Source organism: Pezoporus wallicus, unplaced genomic scaffold (genome assembly GCF_028554395.1).
Source record: "Pezoporus wallicus isolate ANWC-B61680 ecotype Strahan unplaced genomic scaffold, APGP_CSIRO_Pwel_v1 contig_8341, whole genome shotgun sequence".
NCBI lineage: Eukaryota > Metazoa > Chordata > Aves > Psittaciformes > Psittacidae > Pezoporus > Pezoporus wallicus.
Window position 1 is genome coordinate 3206619 of NW_026638083.1, and position 17486 is coordinate 3224104.

Here is a 17486-nt window from a genome sequence, read left to right on the forward strand (position 1 = left end):
TGCACTGAAATCACAGTCCCAAGCGCCTGTGTCAGCAGTAAATCCCCACCATCGATCAGACACTAATTGTAGCACTTGGTGATTGCAGAAGGGGAACCAGATTGCTTGGAGGGAAGAGATCCTGGCTGACACCAAAGCATCACTGGGAGTCCCATGCAGGCTGGGGGTACAGAAGCCCTCCACATGGTCCCAAAAGCACCAGGGACTAAGATGAATGATGGAAGTAAGAGGAGCACTACAGTAGTTTAGGGAAAGCCACTTTTTGCTAATTAAAATGCAACCCCAGTAGGTGCATTCCCCTTTCCTACAGGATGAGTTTGGACCTTGCAGCCCCCTGGGACCTGGAGAGGCCCCAGCACAAAGCTGCCTGCAGAGCCCTACAGGGTTGGGGAATTAGGGTGAGGGGGCCAAGGCACTGGTGGGCAGCCCAGGTCTGCCAGCAGAGGTGCCACCCTCCCCTTTTCCATCCTCATCAGCACTCTTCATCCCCCTCACCTGCTCCCTCCATGTTCACCTCCCTCTCATTTCCTCTCCTTCCATTTCCTCATTTCTGGTCTGTGTTGAAAACCTTCCCCCAGGCTCAGACAGATACAATTTACCCCTGTAAAAAGCAGCAGTGTTTGGCCAGTCTAACTGCTAATAATTCCCCTAGGGGAGAGAAGTGGCCTCAGAAAAGGAAATGGTCCTGCGAGGATTGTCCCTGTAAGTGCCACTGCAGCAATGGGCATTTGCGTTGATGTGAGCTGGGAGGAACAGGAGCTGCCTGGGAGCAAGGTGCAGGCTGCAGGGCACCATCACTCTCCCATGGCTCGCTGCCGAGCGGGGTTCCGGCCCCCCCGGTTTCCTCCCCAGCAGCAGCCGGGTGCGAGCCCACGAGGCACAGATTTCTGTGACGAGGCAACGCCGCCTTTCCCCTGGCGCCTACTGCTGCTTCTTCCTCCCCACCCGCAGCCCCGAGCACCCACACGGTGACAGGCACCGGACACGGCACTGCCATGGAGCCGAGCGCACGCGAGCCCCTCATCCAAAGGACGGGCTCCTCATACTGGACCTTTCCCGAGAACGCTGGCAAGAGAATCGACAGGGAATACCTGCAGTAAGGGCCAGGCTGGGCCGCGGGGCTGCCTGCGGGGTGGGCTGTGCCTCCCATCCCCAGAGCACTGGGCTGGGGGCAGCTGGTGGAAAAGCTGCTTCATGCTGCTGTTATTGATGAGTTGCCTTGAGAGGGGTCTCATTCTGCCTAGGGTGTGCAGTGCTGGATGAGCCTGCCTGGGAGAGCTGCAGTTGTGGGTGCTTTTGGGCCATCCGACTCTCATGGGGATTCATGTTCCCGATGGGGGTCTTGGAAAGAACTCCCTCCCTGCTGCACTGGGATGAGCCGGCTGCTGCTTGGCTCCAGCTTCTGCTTTTCTCGGTCTGTTGAACTCTCTGAAAGCTGCCTGGTGCAGAGGAGAACATTGGCGGTGCCCAGGGTATGGGCTCTTGCTCCCCACCACACGGCAGCAGCAGCTGATGCTCCACTCGGAGAAACCCTCAGCCTGGTGCTGTGGGGCCATTTCCCAGGAAACCACATGGGTGTCACGAGAGTCTCGGCCAAGGCTGGGGAAGCTGCAAGACAGAGTTAAACTTTCTGCTGGGTGCGATAAGGGCACCCTTCCTTCCTGCTCTGTCCCTCCCTCAGGAGCCTCCACAACAGGCGTCTCTACCTGGCTGTATTTGCCGCTGTTCTGGGGAACTTCAGCTTCGGCTTTGCCCTGGTTTACCCCTCACCCGTGATCCCTGCCCTGGAGGCTCACCCCAGCCCCGCGCTGAGGCTGGACCAGAACACAGCGTCCTGGTTCGGGGTAAGGAGCGGGGTTGTCCCTGCTGCAGAGGGAGGCAGAGCCGGGGGAGCCCAGACCAACCGGGCCCCCTCTCTGTGTCCCCCGCAGTCAGTGTTCATGCTGGGGGCGGCGGCAGGGGGGCTCAGCACCATGCTCCTCAACGACCGCCTGGGCCGCAAACTGAGCATCATGTTCTCGGCACTGCCCTCCGCCGTGGGATACGCGCTGATGGCCGGTGCCCAGGGAACCGGGCTGCTGCTGCTGGGCCGCGTGCTCACAGGCTATGCTGGCGGCGTGACGTCCGCCTCCATCCCGGTAACGTGCCACTGGAGGGAGCTTGCCGGGGGGTTGCGCGGCAGGAGATGGGGCTGTAGCTGAGCCCGGGACATCCCTTTGCTTTCTGAAGGCATGAGCAGAGCTCCAGCGTTGTGGCTGGTGACTGGGGCTGGGGAAGATGCGCTGGAAAGTCCCAGGGCGATGGACTTTCTTGCCTTCAGAAAAGGGAAGGCAAGTCCTCAGCCCTGCCCTGTTCCTCCCAGCAGTGGTTCCCTCAGCATTTACCAAACGTTGAGCTCATGTCCCAAGCAGAGGGGAAGGCGAGCATTGAGCAACCCTGTGGCACGACTTTCCAGTAATGGGAGTCTGAGCGCGCTGCGCGCTGCTGGAGCACTTCCCCCGTGCTGGGAGAGGGAGGGAACTGGAGGCGCCTGCAAGGCTCCTGGTGCTGAACCAGTCAGGTTCCCACCCCTAGAGGACAGTTTCCCAGCAATTTGGGTTTCCCTTGGCTGTAGTGGACCACTGCGAGGTGACAGAGTTCAGGTTTTGGTGGCAACAGCCATGTTTTGGAGCTCTGTTAAGCAGGTGTTGTCCTGTTCCAGGTGTACATCTCGGAGATCTCCCATCCCGGGGTCAGAGGCACGCTGGGCGCTTGTCCTCAGATGATGGCAGTGCTGGGCTCCCTCTTCCTGTATGCGCTGGGCAAGTATCTCAGTGTTCAGAGGGCAGGAAACCCTCCGTGGGACCTTGGGGAAGGGGATTTTATTTTAAACTTTGTCAGCAAGTTGATTAATTCCTTTCCCTCACAGCCACCAGCCCAGGTGTGCAAAGGGGGCCTGGACAGGATCACCCCTGTGTGACTTTCACTTGTGTGTGTGTGTGTGTGTGTGTGTGTACACCCAGAGGGACAAACCCATAACCTGCATGGATCATGGCCATTACCACACCTACAGACCCAGGTCCTGCCAAGGTTTTGCCAGTGCTGAAAAGCAGCATGCAATGAACTGTGTGTGTACCTCCTGTGAGCATATGCCCTGGTTGCTGCAGGATCTTGCTGGATACTCTAAGATCTGGGGAGCTTGCTGGAATTTCCCTGTATTGTCAGCTGAAAATGCTTCTTTTCTAGGAGAAAAATATGTGCAATAACTCAATTTTTTCCCCTGCTGGATTTATTAAATTTAAATTGTGGTATTGCCTACGTGGAGGCACCAGGACACCCTTCCCAATGTGCCTTCTGCTCCTGACTGTGCTGCTCCGGCAGGGCTGGTGCTGGACTGGCGCTCACTGGCTGTCGCTGGGGAGGTGCCTGTGCTTGTGATGAGCATCCTGCTCTGCTTCATGCCCAACTCGCCCCGGTTCCTGCTCTCCCAGGGAAAGAAGGATGAGGCATTGGTGTCACTGTGCTGGCTGCGGGGGAAGGACACGGACTACATACAGGAGTATGAGCAAATCAAGGACAGCGTGAGGAAGCAGGTGAGGATGTTCACCTCCAGCATGGTGGGGGGGGGTGTTACCTGGAAGCCACACAATCCAACCTCCTTTAAGCAAGTCCTGAGCCATCTTCTGGGAGCCACAGTGGTGCTCAGAGGGAGTCACACTTTGATTTCCTGGCTTTGTCCCTTCCAGAGACAGCGTGTTTCCTGTGCTGAGATCAAGGACCCCTTCCTTTACAAGCCCATCCTGATCGCAGGGGGGATGAGGTTCCTGCAGCAGCTCTCAGGTGTCACTTGCATCCTTGTGTACCTGCAGTCAATATTCAAGAAAACTTCTGTCATTCTGGTGAGCCCTGGGGTTGGGCTTGTGCTCCCATTGCATTGAGCTCAGCACCAGCTGCCCAAAGCTCCAAGTCCCCTGCAGCCCCACAACCCCAACTTTGGAGCACTTTTTAAAGCACTTGGTTAGCAGCAATAGCCAGTGAGGATGCATGAGGCTGTGGAGCAGGACTAGACCCACTGTTTCCCCACTCTTCTCTGAGTTTCAGATTTTCTGGTCTCTTACTTTAGGAGAACAGCTTTGACAAAGTCATCAGCCAGAGTCAAGACAACACATGTAGGAACCTGCTCGTTCCCCAGCTCCCCCACCTCAGCTTCCCCACTACTTTTGCCATTGCAGAAACCAGAGTACGATGCAGCTCTTGTTGGCTTGGTACGTCTGTTCTCGGTGGCGATCGCTGCTGTGTCAATGGATAAAGCTGGGCGGAAGATTCTTCTTTTTGTATCAGGTACATCTCGTGTACTGTTGTGCAAGAGAAGCTCTTATTGAAGGACTTGCGGGAGCTCTGAAAACATGCAGGAGTGGAAACTCCTCCTATGCTCAGCCATACAGAACTGGGGCAGGGAGTGAGGAGGTCTCTTTCCTTTGGTGGTGACTCAGCTCAGGCGTTCCCAGATCAGTCATTGGCATAGAGAGGATCACTCACCCATCAGTCCCACTGTGCTGTTGCATCTCTCCACAGCTGGTGTCATGTTGGTCTCAAACCTGACCATGGGGCTCTACATCCACTTTGTGCCAGCTTCTCAGAATGGCACTATTGCCAACAAGACCTTGGTGAGCTCCGCCAACCCTTTTGCTGAGCCGACAAACTACATCACCCTCATCCCCCTTCTGGCAACCATGTTCTTCATAATGGGTAGGTACAGAGAGCGAGAGAGCCTAGGACCCACAGCACAGGGCTGAGTACCAGGCTGGCGGGACTCTTCTTACCCAGTCAGGGTGATATGGAGCAAAGAGATTGGGCTTGGAGGTGGAAGGGAGGCAGTTATCCCTGGAAGACCAAGAGAGACAGCATCTGAAGTCACTCTGAGGGCTGACAGAGCATGAATGGGCAGGAATAAAGATAGTGGGGCCCAGGGCAGGATTGCACAAGGCTCTTCTGCACTCCTCAGCAGGCTTCAAAACTTCAACAGCCTCCCTTTACCCCTCCTCCCTGCAGGTTATGCCATGGGCTGGGGCCCCATTACTTGGCTGCTCATGTCGGAGATCCTCCCTCTGAAAGCCCGTGGGGTGGCCTCGGGCCTCTGTGTCGTCGTGAGCTGGTTGACAGCCTTTGCCCTGACCCAGTCCTTCCTCCTGGCCGTGGTGGGTATTGCCTTGAGAGGGGGTTCTGCAGCCCCTCCTGGCACCTTATGCATCAGCCCACATCTTCTGTCACACCTTCTAGAACACCTTTGGTCTCGAGGTGCCGTTCCTGTTCTTCGCTGTCATCTGTGCCGGGAACATCCTATTCACAGGCTGCTGCATTCCAGAAACCAAAGGCAGGTCCCTGGAACAGATCGAGGCCTTCTTCAGGACTGGCCGGAGGTCATTCATGAGGTAGGAGCTGCCATGTGCCAACTGTGCCAGGCTACCAGTCCAGTCCACATGCTCAAGGGCAACAAAGAAAACTGTTACACTGACGGAGGTAGAGGCTGGAGTTCTCTGTGAAGGCAATAGGAGAGGAATGGGCAGCAATGATCATCTCGCTTTGGATGCAGAAGTTGCCAGCTGGAACTTTACCTTCTCTTCCTATTATTCAACACTACCTGTTGTGCTCTGGGCAACAGGTCAACCCAAGGCATGGGACCAGGTAACCAGCACCAGGCTAGAGAGAAAAGATGTCCTGGAAAATCAAACGTGTGCTGCAGACAAAAAAACACAGAAGTGCTTCGTGCAGCAGCCACCAAAGCAGCTTGAGAGCCCGAGGGTTTGGCTGGAACACAGCAGCTGTAGCTGTTCTGGCAAAACTTCATCATGTAGTTGCAAGAATAAAACGGTTTTGCCTCCAACTGTGAGATGTTGCCTTGATTTGCAAAGAAGGGAGCTGCAGGCGGGTGGGATGGGAGAGGCAGATGAGGACTGTGACAAGGGAACCACAACAGCCTGCAGCTTCCCAGATGAGTCTCTCGTACTTAAGGACTGTGAAAGAGGCAGAGCCAGATATTTTGTATTAAAAGCTGCCACATTTTATTGCTCTAAAAACACGCATTATACTAGAAGCCTAAAAAACAAGACCGAATACAGTTCACAAAGAAGATCCAAGACAAAAACAAAGAACAGGAACAGACACACATTCAGCTGTAGTGCAAGTGATTCACTGTAGGAAAGACATGGTGGGTTCTGACAATACTTTGTACTGGGGTGGGTGCTTCCCACCACAGGGTTTTACTCATCCATAAAGAAAGGTGGATGTGCCTCCCATCACAGTTGTGTGTGAAGCCTCCACCTCATTTTAAGATTTCAACTGCATAGTAGCAAATTGTCTTATCCCTTTTTCCTGTGTGTCCTGCAGGACTAAGGACATTATAATTTATTTAGAGCCTAACCCCAGGTAAAACACAGCTGCAGTAGGTGGTTATGGAAGGAACAAATGGCCTTGCTGAGTATCACATACAACTTCTCCCAAAAGGGCAGAACAACAGAGGCTGAACTGGGAGGTGATTTGCCCAAGCATTTGCTCAACCTCCTAAAATGCACTTGGCACCCTGAGAGTTGGTGGAGATGCTTGTGTCCTCTCATTCCCAGAACATTCAGCCCACTGTGACAAGGAAGCACAGGGTAACAGCATGGATTTGAACCAGATCTCAAGATATGCTAGCTACTATTTAGAAGCCCTACAGCAGGAGATGAGAGAAATCCCTGAAGATATGCTTCATCAGAGCATTGATTTAAAGCAGCCTAGGAGAGAGGAACAGATGGGCCAAAATCAAACCCACAAAGAAAATTCAGCATTAGACCCAACCTTTGCTGCTGAGACCCATTTCCAGAAAGTTCAGTCCTGGCTGGAATATGATGTTTCTAAGCATGGTCTGATTATGAGAGGTCTGAAGAGCCTCTGCTTTCCACTGACCCTCTGAAGATCAGGATCTATGGTAGCCCTGTGCTAAAGTGTTCTCTTACTCACATGGCTATGGACTAGGTCTTGATATCTTCACTCCAATGAAACCCTTCCCTGAAGACAGTGGATGGGTTTTTTTTCCTAAGTTAAAAAAATGACAAAGATAAACTGAGCTTCCCAGGGCTTGGCCTAAGGAGGAAGTGCCCAAATATGAAATGAGGTTGGACTCTTCATGTTCTGTGAGAACCTCATTGGAGAAGTATTTTCTGAGTGACTCCTTTCTTCAGTATAGAAAGTCTGAGCAGTTTTGCTACAGTTTTTATAGTCTGAGAAATCACAGTGGCTCTTTCCAGAGGTAGAATGGTCTTTTTATTCACTGCACACACAGAGAATCAATTGGTGTTACAAAATCAGCTCCTGCCCAGAGCAGTGAGGTCCTGGCACACAGCAGAAGGTGAGCTTCTACTCTTCAGGCCCAACAGACAGCCCCAGGAAATAGCGGAGTTAACATGCACGAGTGCTGTCAACTTCATGACTGAATGGGACATGGAAGAGTTGCAGCTCTTACCTGGGTAAGAAGTGCACAGCTCACGGTGAACGGTGTAACAGTCCGTTGCCAAGTGCACATGTGCTGCCAGTGTCTTTCCACACTTGGTATCAACAACTCACTACGGTCAATGCATCACCCGCTCTTGAGTTCTCAAGTAACAAAACTTCTGCCCCATCATACCCCAGAGGCCCTTCCAAGACCTGGCAAGCAGAACCTCTTCCATAGAGCCCACTAGCCTGGATGCCATCAGCAGGGATTGGGTTGAACCTGTAAAATCTATCTCTAGAGCAGGCTTTTAACTTCATTTATCCTTACACAGCTCCAAGCACACCAATGGTGTCTCTAAACAAAATTAATAACCACCATGCACTGTGAATAGGCATATAACTACTGTGATGCTACTACTCTAAAGGTCCCTTCTATCTCCACAAAAAATGTCTTGTCCACACAGAGGTCAGACCATCCACTGTCACAACAACTCTTCTCACGAGCCCTCCAAGCGACCTGGAGCAGCACCTGCCTGCAACAGGGACTGCTACTGGTCTGCGGCATGAGGACAATCAGATGAAGCCAGCGAGGGTCCTACAAGCTCTGTTGTTCATCACCGCAGATGGAGACCAGGCTGCAAATGTTTCTCTATCACCTCTGCTTTGCTTTTCACCTCCTGTCACTAAAGCTACTGTGGAACTACTCACAAAGCAGTTACTACCAAAGACATGCTCGTAGCTACGTGCATCAGTATGCAACATTCCTCTACTAAGCACTACTTAAGTCCCCAAACCCCCCTGAAATAACAGCAGATGTCTTGTTTGCTATGCAGGACTCAGCACTCAAACCAGCCAGTAAAGGTTCTGTACATGGAAAAGAGCTCCAAGAGCAGAAAGGCTGTTACCACTAAGGTACCCCACGGGCTGCCATGTATTCCCCCTGCAGCACCCCATTGCTGCAGGCAGCATGACCCAGGTGGGAGGCTGTGCTCCCTAACAGTGGCCCGTATGTTGCGTGCAGCAGCAGGGATCAGCCCAGAACATGGGGCTCTGAAATGGCACAGCTTTCATTGAAACAAGCTGCATCTGCGCTAACGGTGCCTACTCTGCATCCCAGACAAGCTGGTGCCAGAGCAACTATGGTTCAGAGGCCGGGGGGAAAGGGGCTTAGCACAAGCTGGTTACCCAGCATCCAGCTGCAGGCGCCCATGTGTGTAAATAAACGCAAGCCATGTTCCTGACTGGTGTAAATCCTCACACCTCCCTGAACTCCAAGGAAGAAACAAGGGCTATCATTAGCTGGCAGCTTAGCCCGGCAATCTTCAGGGACCGCTTTGTTCCTGCTGCAATGCACAGGCTACTTCCATACACAGCCACCTCTCCAGGCCCTGCCAGGGATGTGGTGGTGTTCCCCTGATGTGAACACACACCATACCCAGAGGAAGGACATGTAATATGGATACTTTTCAACACAATACCGCTCCGAAGCTGCAGAGTGGTTGGTGGACAGACCCATCTGACAGACAGCAGTCAGCCTCCAATAGCATTTCCACACATTTCCAGCACAACCACACTGGTACCCCAGGGATTCAAATGGGACCACAGAGTGTTGGTGGCAGCAGGAGCTCTGCTCCCAGGGCAGAGGATGAAGAACAGGCTGCAGTCCCCACCGCCACTGCTCACCATAGCTGCTACCTGCCACGGCTGCCAAGCAATTACCAACCTCCAGCCCAGCAGTTACAGCCCAGTGTTCCTCCCTTCTCTCTCCCAGGAGAGCGGGAAAGCAAACTTTGCCAAGCCAGTGGCCCAGAAGAAAACAAAAGGGGTCAAAAGACAACACACTTTTCAGAAATCTGAGAAATGCTCTGAAGGCTGAAATAGGATTCTACAGTTACAGCATCCCAGCCACAGCAGCAAGGGCTCAGGGTTCAGAGACCCCCCCAGTGGGATGAGACAGTCCTTTAAAGGACAGGAAACGGAGCACTCCTTCCTCCCATGTCCAAAGAGAATGACTCTCAGCAAAATACTTAAATAAACAGAACTAAATTATTCCCCCTTTTCCTAATGACAACAAAAAGTAATCATGTGAAAAAAAAAAATTAACCTCCACAGAAGAAACCATAACAAGAAGAGGGGGATCTGAGCTTTGTGAGCAGTTTTGTTCTGCATGTTACAAAGCAAACAGAAAACAGGATGTGAAAAGCACTGATAGACCTGGAATAAAGAAGCAAGACATCCCAGCTATCTAAACTGATAATGGTGCAGACTTTGTATTTGCAAAGGAAGGGTATGCTACCTTCCCACACAAAACCAGCACGATTGATACAGAAAGAATATGAACCCAAAGCAAAGACAACATCAAATATAAGCAAAAAGCAGGTCCCTTGTGGGGAAGGATGGGTCACAGGAGCAGGAGAAGAGAGTGAGAGATAATGGAGCAGAGTTCCAGGCTCACAAGAGAAGGTTGCTCCTTAACACCAACAAAAAACCCCTCTTGGCTCAAGCAATCATACCCTTTCCCAGCTGAGGTAAAGCAAACCTTATTCACCTTCTTCCCTAGGAAAAGAGTGAAGCTTAAGAAAAGCACCCTTATTAAGACAAAGTAATTAAAAGTTGTAATTCAAGTAAATTGCAGTGTCTCCAGCTCTACGCAGAGGAAGCAGGGACTGTGCTTTGTAGGTACCAGGATCTGCCCCAGCAACTCTGGCAACTCCTCTGCAGGGATGGTTCTGGTCTTTGCATGTTTTTTTGCTGAAAGTCCTTTCCCATGCCTGCCCTAACTGGACCATACTCAATAGAAGAAGACCAAGCTTAAGCATCACTGTGCATCGCCAAACCCTGGGTTCATGTGTTATACCTGGGAAGGACCACACCAGGGAGTGTTAACATAAACATGTAACGTGCAACGCAGGACACCCCCCATCGTGAAGCCAGCAGCTCCCTGACTCCCATGAGACCAGTGCAGGCAAGGAGTTGGTATGTCAGCTCTGTCCCTCCTCACCCCATGCAGAGAGCAGCTCCAAAAGGAACTTGTAGGCATCCTTGCTTGTAGGCATCACTCCAAAGAAAGGCTACCTGTTCAGGCTGGTAACAGCACTCAAAAGCCAGCACCTCTGCAGAAAAGAAGAAACACCACTACCACCACCCCACAAGACAAACAACAAACCACAAAAACTTAAAGAATAGGGAACTGTGAGATATCTGGCTGAGGAGGAGAAAGGGGCCAACACACTGAAGTCTGGATGTTGGTGTGAGAACAGGGCACAGCCTGTCCCAGCCCCTGAGATTTCCAGTCGCTGCAGTGTCCAGGAAAATCGTTGTGTAGCAGAGAGGGGAGTGGGCAGAGGGAAGGGCAGTAGATTTGCACAGCTTCACCATCTCAGTGTCCAGGAGAGATTACCCTGAGCTTGCGTGTTTCAGAGACCCTGTCCCTCCAGGGCCCCTGTGAGCTTCTCTTCATCCATCTGCTTCTGCTGCTGGTGGATCCGAGCGTAGGAAATAGCATCCCCCCTGCAGAGAGAAGGAACAGTGGGTCTCTGGGCTCCAGGTGCCCACCATGGTGGGTACAGGACCCAGCAGACAGGTCTCAAAACTGGGGCCTGGGTCTCACTGTGCTGAGGGATGCTGGGAGTGAAATGAGACTTGCCGGCCCTCTCCAACCCTACCAAAGTGTGTCGCTGCCCCCAGAGCTGGGCCCATCTGCCGAACCGCTGCATAAAGACAGTTGGGACCCACAGGGCAACCCAGACTGAGCTTCCAAGGAAAAGCTCAGAGCTCCAGCAAACCCTAGGACCTTCCTCCCCAGGCCTTAAGAGATGATGGCAGGGAAATGTTCTCTGGCACCATTTACACCTGAAAGCATGGTTATTATAAGAGGAAAGCATAGCCTTAGCAAGGCAGATGGGGTGAGGGCTGGAGGTCCACCTTCCCCTCCCCTCCACAAGCAGACAGTGCTCTCTTACTTCTTGCCGAGCGCCGACAGGCCATAAAGCACCCCGGTGGCAAATGCAATGGCATTTCCAAAGAGCGTGGTGAGCGTCAGGCTGAGCATGACAGGGAACACAGCCATCCTGCAAGACAGAGCAGCCCTCAAAGCCAGGCTCCGCGCCCCGCAGGATGTAGGGATGCTCATGCATTCTGGCGTCCCATATGCATCCCAACGCAGCTCCCGGGATGACTTCAGCACCACAACGCACCCCAGGAGCATCCTCACCCGCAGTAGAAAGCAGCTTTCTGCCATGGTCGCAGCTTGTCTGCCCTTGCAGAGACGGTGTTCGCAAACTCGATAAACTGGCAGCAAAAGGGGGCTTCACACAGGAACAGGACGAAGGCGTTGAGCCTCCAGACAGAGCAAACCAGAGTTAATCCTGCCCACATGGCCCAGAGGAGTGTCAGCAGTGTCCCCACCCCCAGAGACCAGCAGCTGCTGGCAGAAGGGAATGGCAGGGCTGGACCGCTCTGCGCCCTCCCCACACTTTGATAATTCCCAAACCCTTGAACCCCAGACATACTTTGGATAAGGATATCCCAGTGTTTACCTAAAAAGGGGTAAAGAAAGAACAAAACTCCTGTCCACTGCCCCAGCTGACAGCTCTGCCCCTTGCTCCATTAACGAACCAACCTCCTTCCCAGTGGAAAAGAAAAAAGCAACTCTGCTCACATCATGCACACGCCAGCCGCGATGTTCAGGGGGTTGATGGTGACACAGTTCCAGAGACCAGCGAAGGCACAGGCTGGAAAGCAAAGCGGTTTCAGTAACTATAAAGACCAACCCTGTGTGCCCACAGGGGCAGCGAGGCCAGACCCAGCAGGCAGGGCTGGCTGCTCCTCCCAGCTCTGCCCACACCAGACCTTGCAACCACACCAGCGTGATGCTGCTCTCCTGTATCTGGGCATATTTTGCAAAGCAGGCACTGCTCACAAGAGCCCTTGCCTTGGCCAGCACCTCCAGGCACTGTACAGACCAGCACAGAAGGCCTCTTGGGAAAGTCTGATGGTCTGAACAGGAGCCCAGGATGCAGGGGAGAGGTTTTCATCCTGGCTCCTCCAGCCAGGTATCCTTTTGCTTCAAGTGCTGGATCTCTTAGCACAACACTTGCACAACTTCACTTGCGGAGAACAGAGCACTTGCTGTTGCATGGAGTCACATACACAGCACCCTGGGTTTTATTTGCTGAGGAATTACTGCTTTGTCCTGGGAAGAACAAAGAGGTCCCAGCAAGCACCCATCTCCAAGCAGCACAGGGGAAGTTCAGCAAAAACATGACTTGCAGCACCAAGGCACAAAGACAGTAAATAAAGCAGAGGTGAACCCAGCCTCTGCCACACGCTGCCAGTGCTGTGCTAGAGATGGGCAGAAAAGAGCCAAGTTTGTGTCCACTAATATAAATGGGAGCGGATAAAGCAGAGCCCAAAGTATCCCCCACACTCCTGGCTCTGTCATGCAAGTTGAGGAATGAGGCAGCAGGGCCTGTGCCAAGGCTGCTTGTTCCTTCCTGCCTCATGAAACTTGCAGAGCATCCCCAGCACCCGATATGCCTGTTCCCTGCTCTGACAACAGCAGGTCCTGCTGCTCACTGGGAACCCAGCCTGGGCAGGAGGCAGCAGCACATGACTGGGGCCACAGTGACCACCTTGCACAACCCCAGCTACATTCCAAAACCCTTAAATGCTGCTTGCAGACCATCAGCAACACAATGAAGAACAGCAGAGGCCATCTAAGGAATGAGACCAGCCTGGGTTTGGGTATTTCAGATGGCTGTTCCTGTTTTGCTAAGGGGATCCCTGAGCAGAGCTGCTGTGGACAGAGCTGCTATGGGCAGTCCTGTCCCTCAAAAGCCTGGCACAAGTTTGCAAGGTTTCTTTTCAGCAGTCACTGCTGAATCCTCAAAGTTCCCTTAACATAAATAAGTTCCTTATTTATCAGACTGGAAAACAGAACCGCAGGGCTGTGACAGGAGTGATCTAAGGTCACCCCACAGGTAAGTGATCTCCTGGTTTTAGGAAGCAACCAAACAAAGGTATTTTTAAACAGTGGCCAACAGCCACTGGTAACAGTTTGGTGACCTTAGGGCTTTTCTGCAGAGCAGCGAGTCCTGCAGCAGCCTCGCACATCCTTGTCCTACCAGGACAGGGTTGGCTCCTGCCTCAGTAGCCAAAAGGGGATGGAGCTGCCAAGACAGAGACAAAGCCTCACATTGATTTAAAATCCAGATAACACTCAATGGCACGTAAGCTACAGGAGGCAGACAGTTCTGCCATTTGTTCAACTGCTGACCCATCTCAAATCCCTGAGGAAGCACAGATAACTGGGAGCGAAAATGGAGAAAGAAGAACGCTACCCCCACACACACAAAGGCTCTATTCATTTCAAGCAGCTGGTCACTGTCCTCATCACAATCCTATTTTTGCTCCTAGAGCATTTCACAAAAGCCACAGACTCTCCTTGTCCTATTACAAACAGGAACACAAGGGACTTGGCCAAGGTCTCCAAGCCAGCCTGCGCAAGAGCCAAGAACAGATCCTGAACCTTGTCTTGCTCCTGCTCTGGCCCTTGGACCCTTCTGGCTTCAGCAAGTTGTGTGCTGCAGGTGTTTGCATGTGGTAGACATCTCCCAGCCTCAACTGTGCTAACAAAGTTTCTCTTCCTTTCTACAGGGAATTTTTCCTTCTGTCATAAATAATCCAGCCCTGGAGCAGGACCATGATCCAGTTGCTCAAAATCCTTCTAAATGGATTCTGTTCTTTCATAGCAAGCTCTGAAAAACAGCAGCAAACTCCAGCCTTGCTGTTTTATTAGTCGCCCTTTTTCCAAACTGTCCACCTTCAACGAGGTGAGGCTGAACAAGGAGCGTTTTGCAAAGAGCCATTACTAGCAGAGGGGGTTGGAGGGTTGCTGCTTTCCAAAGCTCCCCATTTACCTGCTTGTAAGAGGAAATGCTGCTGCCTCGTTCTGTGCCTGACAAACCTCATGAAGGGAGACTGTCAGGGCTAAAGTGCAAACTGTCTGTCTGCCCAGATCATCAGTAATCCTGTAGAGAGCCTGGCTCTTCTTTGACTCTACCAACGTCTTGCTAAAGCTGAACCCAGGACACCTAACCACGCAAAGCTCTTAGCTTCCCTTTAAAAGCAAGTCATGAGTTCTCAGAGACGTGAACAAAAGGTTGGGAAAATAATCCAAGAATAATTCAGCTGCTTTGAAACATGCAGACCAAGAAAAAAGTCTTCAAAGACTTACACTTGTAAGGCACTTGTGTGCTGCTCTAGCACCAAGCGGGCAACGCCACCAACACGACCCAACAGCATCCTCCATCCGCACGCGTCCTGAGCTCTGCATGGGCCAGAGACACCCGGAGAGCGCCGAGGCCGCGGCTGCAGCCCCAGGCCGTGGGAAAACGCCTTTGCACTAAACCCGCCCTGGGCCCTGCACTCCAGACATGTCCCAGCTGGGCCCTTGGCCGCCAGCCGGGGCCGGGAGTGCGGGCCCCAGGCAGGGCATGGCAGGGCCGGCACGTTCCGCCTCGCAAGAGCAGCCCTACCAAATCCTTTCACACCTCCGGGATTTCAGCACCTCAGACATGAAACAGCGAGAGCAGCGTGTGCTTCCCCAGCCTCGCGCAGGGGCTGGAACAAGGCTGCCCAACACCACCACAGGCTACGGGGTCCACTGCAAAAATGTCTGGGACTTGTGCAGGCAAGTCCTGAGGCAAGAGGCAGAGGCAGGGAAAAAGGGGGATCAGGCAAAACTCCACGGCCAAGGGAATAAATCAGGGCTGACTGTGCTGGCTGGGAAACATTCTTGAAGTTGTAGACCTGAAGCAGAAGAAATTCTCCATCCTGTGCTCTGCAGGAGATCAGACTAAGTGGTCATAACAGTCCCTCCTGCTTTTAAGAGCCATTAATCTCTCCACAGAACGCAGCAAACAGCACTACAGGACAGGCTGATCTCTGGCAAAGTTGCAAAGATTCTTTCCCTGGGAAAGTTTTTTTCAGCAGGTAATTCCAAGCACAGCCAACTCACTTCACTGTCTGCTGTCTCCCTTCTTCTCTGTGTCCAACATTAAACCCCTTAAAAACACACAACACAAACCAAGTCCATTATTCACCTTCAAAAAAGCAAACACAGGCAGGCCATCAGCAATCTACAGCAGGAGTAGCAGGAAACATGCTCCGACATTCAGGACAGGAAAGAAAGTCGCAAGAACATACAAACACCCAACAACCACATGGGATGAACTGAATTCAATGGCCCCTCTCCAAGCCCTGCCCCTGCTGTGCCTGGTCAGCTTTATCTGCCCAGAGCGCCAGGGCTCAGCTGCTGCTCCCGCCGAGGGCCGTGCCCAGACAGAAACCCGCGGGTTCTCAGGACCCCCGGGACGCCCCTTCTGCCGGGGCCAGGCTCGGCACGCACGCAGCACATCCCTGGGTGCCAGAGAAGCCCACCCCAGGGCTCTTTGTTCTGCCCCACACAGCAGAGTCCCCTCTGGAGCAGACACAAACCCGTGACCCCAGAAGGCCGCCGCATGGCGCAAGCGTGACCCTTGCACTGGGCCGCACGGGGCCGGGGATACTTACACAGGCCCCCGGCGACCCCGGCCATCCTGCAGAGCCACCTGTACCACCAGGTCATGCCGTCATCGGCGCGGGGAGCCCCTGGCGCAGGGGCCGCTGCCTGGAACTGCTCATCCTGAGCGCTCATCGCACCCCTGCTCCCGGCGGGTCAGGGCAGCCCTCCCCGAGCCCCCGCAGCGCAGGACACCCCCCGTGACAGCCCCCCCGGGCCCCTAGCGCCAGCCCCACCACCGCTGAGCCTCTCCCCACACCCCCATGCAGGGCCTGGCCCCGCTGCCTCCCCCCAGGGCTGACAATGGAGGGTCTCTGCCTGCAGCAGCGATGCCAGCGGCCGGGGAGCTGCCTCCACGTCTGCTGCGTGTTGCATTGTGGGTCCCCCCCTCCGCAGGCAGGGCCCTGATGTCACTTCATTATAAATGCCGGTGGGCAGAGCCGGCTGTGTTCCTGCTCAGCCGCCGCCACGGACCCACGGCAGGGCCTGGGCCCCACTTCTCCTGGGTACCGCCCGGATGCTGTTATCCAGGCGGGCAGCACATGCTCAGGAGGAAGGGAAACATTCTGCCCTGAAGACAAGAGGTTAACGCTCCCCTTAATCTGAATGGAATCAGACTTTCTCCCTAGAAAATGGGAGTAGTACTTTGTAAGCAAGAGATGTCCCAGTAGGCAACATGTTGGTATCCAAACACACAGTACAGGAAAACAGCCTGAATTCTCTTAAATTATAAAAACAGCTGCATTTTTTGCAAATGAATGTTGGACATACAGCCAGTAACCAGAGCCCACCTCTGCAGAGCAGGGATTCTGCAGAGCTGATCTGGAACAATAAATAGCAATGAGACTTGGGATCCTGAACAGAGATGGAAGACAGATCCCATCTGCTAAAAGGTTACAAAAAAGGATTAAGAAAAGGATGTCTTTTCATTAACATCTCCTGTTAGGCAGGAAATGAAGGCCCAGTGCCTGCATCACCCACGCACGGCAGCGGGATAGCTGATATATCCAGCTCCTCAAGGATCTCACTTCAAGAATCTACTTTCTAGCTGTTCCAGGAACAGAATGTAAAATCCGGAGGCTGGCAAGCAAAAAACTGCAGGCGTAACCAGCAAACACACAACTATTAACAAGATAGAAGAAAGGTTTTGCAGTTGTAAAAAGATGTCAGAGAATTCAACTGAAAGCAGGCAGAAGCAGGGTTAGAACTGCATCCAGCACAAAGAACAAGGGCAGATGTGTCCATCAGGCCTGAGCTGCAGAAAACACCCCTTAAGCTGTATACTGTGGTTTTGAGGAGGGTGAGAGATCTGGACCAAAGCATGGTCCACTGTTCAAGAACATTAAATAAATTCAACCTAAAAATGTATTTAAATCAAATGAGTATTTGCCACTACTCTAAAATACTTCTTCCTGCTATAACTTGTATCACACAGTCTCAACTGCCTCTCATTGCACAGCTCCTCTGAGATGAA

General features: G+C 52.8%; 2 protein-coding genes across 4 annotated transcripts; one reads left to right on the forward strand and one right to left on the reverse strand.

The window, feature by feature from the left end:
* The first annotated feature begins 933 nt into the window (after positions 1–933).
* SLC2A6 (solute carrier family 2 member 6) lies at positions 934–5863 on the forward strand. 2 transcript variants are annotated; one of them, XM_057409195.1, is made up of 10 exons: positions 934–1096; positions 1682–1844; positions 1932–2138; positions 2702–2801; positions 3361–3572; positions 3726–3878; positions 4212–4320; positions 4555–4728; positions 5032–5177; positions 5260–5863. In XM_057409195.1, exons 1-10 carry the CDS (start codon positions 996–998, stop codon positions 5413–5415), a joined length of 1521 nt encoding a protein of 506 aa, XP_057265178.1. In that variant the 5' UTR covers positions 934–995; the 3' UTR covers positions 5416–5863. The 2 variants fall into 2 exon arrangements, with proteins under 2 accessions (XP_057265178.1, XP_057265179.1); XM_057409196.1 differs by lacking the exon at positions 1932–2138.
* A 4982-nt stretch (positions 5864–10845) lies between these two features.
* On the reverse strand, positions 10846–16210 carry CACFD1 (calcium channel flower domain containing 1). 2 transcript variants are annotated; one of them, XM_057409198.1, is made up of 5 exons: positions 16024–16210; positions 12110–12182; positions 11663–11788; positions 11412–11519; positions 10846–10959 (listed from the first exon to the last, which is right to left on the reverse strand). In XM_057409198.1, exons 1-5 carry the CDS (start codon positions 16145–16147, stop codon positions 10866–10868), a joined length of 525 nt encoding a protein of 174 aa, XP_057265181.1. In that variant the 5' UTR covers positions 16148–16210; the 3' UTR covers positions 10846–10865. The 2 variants fall into 2 exon arrangements, with proteins under 2 accessions (XP_057265181.1, XP_057265182.1); XM_057409199.1 differs by lacking the exon at positions 16024–16210 and having other exon boundaries at positions 11663–11987.
* Between the last annotated feature and the right edge of the window lie 1276 nt (positions 16211–17486).

What these genes read in the sequence shown, in the direction of transcription:
- SLC2A6 (XM_057409195.1), top strand. Translation starts at nt 996, where the DNA reads ATGGAGCCGAGCGCACGCGAGCCCCTCATCCAAAGGACGGGCTCCTCA. An exon ending in ACACAGCGTCCTGGTTCGGG is followed by an intron (nt 1,845 to 1,931) that starts GTAAGGAGCGGG and finishes TGTCCCCCGCAG; the next exon opens with TCAGTGTTCATGCTGGGGGC. An exon ending in AACCATGTTCTTCATAATGG is followed by an intron (nt 4,729 to 5,031) that starts GTAGGTACAGAG and finishes TCCTCCCTGCAG; the next exon opens with GTTATGCCATGGGCTGGGGC.
- CACFD1 (XM_057409198.1), bottom strand. Translation starts at nt 16,147, where the DNA reads ATGAGCGCTCAGGATGAGCAGTTCCAGGCAGCGGCCCCTGCGCCAGGG. An exon ending in CGGGGTCGCCGGGGGCCTGT is followed by an intron (nt 12,183 to 16,023) that starts GTAAGTATCCCC and finishes TTTGCTTTCCAG; the next exon opens with CCTGTGCCTTCGCTGGTCTC. An exon ending in CTGTCGGCGCTCGGCAAGAA is followed by an intron (nt 10,960 to 11,411) that starts GTAAGAGAGCAC and finishes TTCTCTCTGCAG; the next exon opens with GGGGGATGCTATTTCCTACG.